This window comes from Mastomys coucha, unplaced genomic scaffold, assembly GCF_008632895.1.
Source record: "Mastomys coucha isolate ucsf_1 unplaced genomic scaffold, UCSF_Mcou_1 pScaffold15, whole genome shotgun sequence".
NCBI lineage: Eukaryota > Metazoa > Chordata > Mammalia > Rodentia > Muridae > Mastomys > Mastomys coucha.
In genome coordinates, this window is record NW_022196897.1 from 72,138,661 (window position 1) to 72,140,552 (window position 1,892).

The window sequence follows — 1,892 nt, forward strand, 5'->3', positions numbered from 1 at the left end:
AGAGAGAGAGAAAGAGAGAGAGGTGGTGGTTACATGGATGTTTATGGATGTTTTAGAGGGCAGAGAAGGGAGAAATGATGTAATTTTATTATAATCTCAATATATAAAAAATTCTCTTAAAATGTTTTTGTAAGTCAATATTGCTTCATGGAAGTAAAAATAATTATTATAAACAAGTTAGAATGTACCCAAAAGTGAAATGATATTTACCATTATGTTGAAGGACAAAATAATAGTTATTACTGTGGTAAAAGTCAATGCATTTTTTCCTTAGATATAGAATACAAAGGTATACTGGCATATTCCCAAAAGCTACTAGGACAGTATAACCAGATCCTTCCATGTGTGTACAACTTCTTTGTAAAGTATGTATTTCTAATATGAAAATAATTACAAAAGGGATGTGGTTTCCTACTACATGATTATACTCTTTACCAATTTTTTGGAACACATCCAACATTAAACATTATGAATTATCCTATTAAAGAAGATAATTTATGGAACTGGCCTTCTGTAAACCATATCTGATATATTAAGTTCATTGCTTATTGTTTTATTTTTTCAAAACTTAACATAATCATTTATTTCTAGTTATAAGAATTTTGCTAAAGTTATACACCCTATAACTCAAACATTTCAGTTTAAAGTTCTTAATACTTTCTTATTGGATGACAAAAATTGAAGTAGGTTAACTGGTATCTAATAATGCTTATATCTATAATATTTTATCTTGCAAGCTGTAGCAAAATTGCTTTTCAAATGTCCTGAATAATGCATCTTTGACTTCCTTATTTCTCAGGCTATAAATGAATGGGTTCAACATAGGGATCACAGTTGTATAAAATAGTGACACAACTTTATTGATATCCAGAGAGAAGCTAGAGCTTGGACGTACATAGATAAAGAAGAGAGTCCCATAAAGAATAGATACAGCTGTCAGGTGTGAAGAGCAGGTGGAGAAGGCTTTGTGCCTCCCATCAGCAGAGCCAATCTTGAGGATGGTGATGGCAATGTACACGTAGGACACCAAGATGATCATACCACTGAATACACCAAGGATCCCAGCCATGATGAAAAGCAAATGTTTATTCATCTGAGTATCTGCACATGCCAGTGAGAGAACAGGAAGAAGGTCACAGAAAAAGTGATTGATGAGATTTGGACCACAGTATGGCAGGATAAATGCAGAAGTAATATGGACCATAGTGCTGATAAGGCCTATGCTGTAAGGGCCTATCACTAGCTGTACACAGACCCGCTGGGACATGATGAGAGTATACAGCAAGGGCTTACAGATGGCAACATACCTATCATAAGCCATGGAGGCCAAAAGGAAACATTCTGTCACTACAAACTGGCTGAATAAACAAAGCTGGATAGCACATCCTAAGAAGGAGATCACCTTTTTATCCACAAAGATGTCAGACAGCATCTTAGGACTGATGACAGAAGAGGAGCAGGCATCCACAAAGGACAAGTGGCTAAGGAAAAAGTACATGGGAATGTGGAGTCGAGTGTCCAGGTGAATAAGAATGATCATTCCAAGGTTCCCCAGAAGAGTTGCAAGATAAACACAGAGAAATGTCAGGAAGAGGACAATTTGGAGCTGGAAGGAGGAGGTTAATCCAGTGAAGAAGAACTCAGTCACAGTAGTTTGATTTCTGTGCTTCATTCCTGTGGATCAACCTGTATGACAAAGATGGAATATTTCAGTGCAGTAGATTCACAAATAAAGTCTTCGTAGTTAATTTAAGTTTTCTCACTGAGTTCTTTGGTTTCCTCTTTTTTTTTTTTTTTTTTTTTTTTTTTTAAGCGAGAATTTTAGACCTACAGTATGAACTTTGGAGATTATGTCATAAATTTTCTAACGTCTAACTTAGTATATCTGTCCC

The 1,892-nt window shown here is 35.3% G+C and overlaps 1 protein-coding gene across 1 annotated transcript; it reads right to left on the bottom strand.

The window, feature by feature from the left end:
• Window positions 1-622: 622 nt before the first annotated feature.
• On the bottom strand, window positions 623-1,688 carry LOC116092059 (olfactory receptor 1002). The gene has a single exon (XM_031373418.1). It carries the CDS (start codon window positions 1,670-1,672, stop codon window positions 716-718), a length of 957 nt encoding a protein of 318 aa, XP_031229278.1. The 5' UTR covers window positions 1,673-1,688; the 3' UTR covers window positions 623-715.
• Window positions 1,689-1,892: the final 204 nt, after the last annotated feature.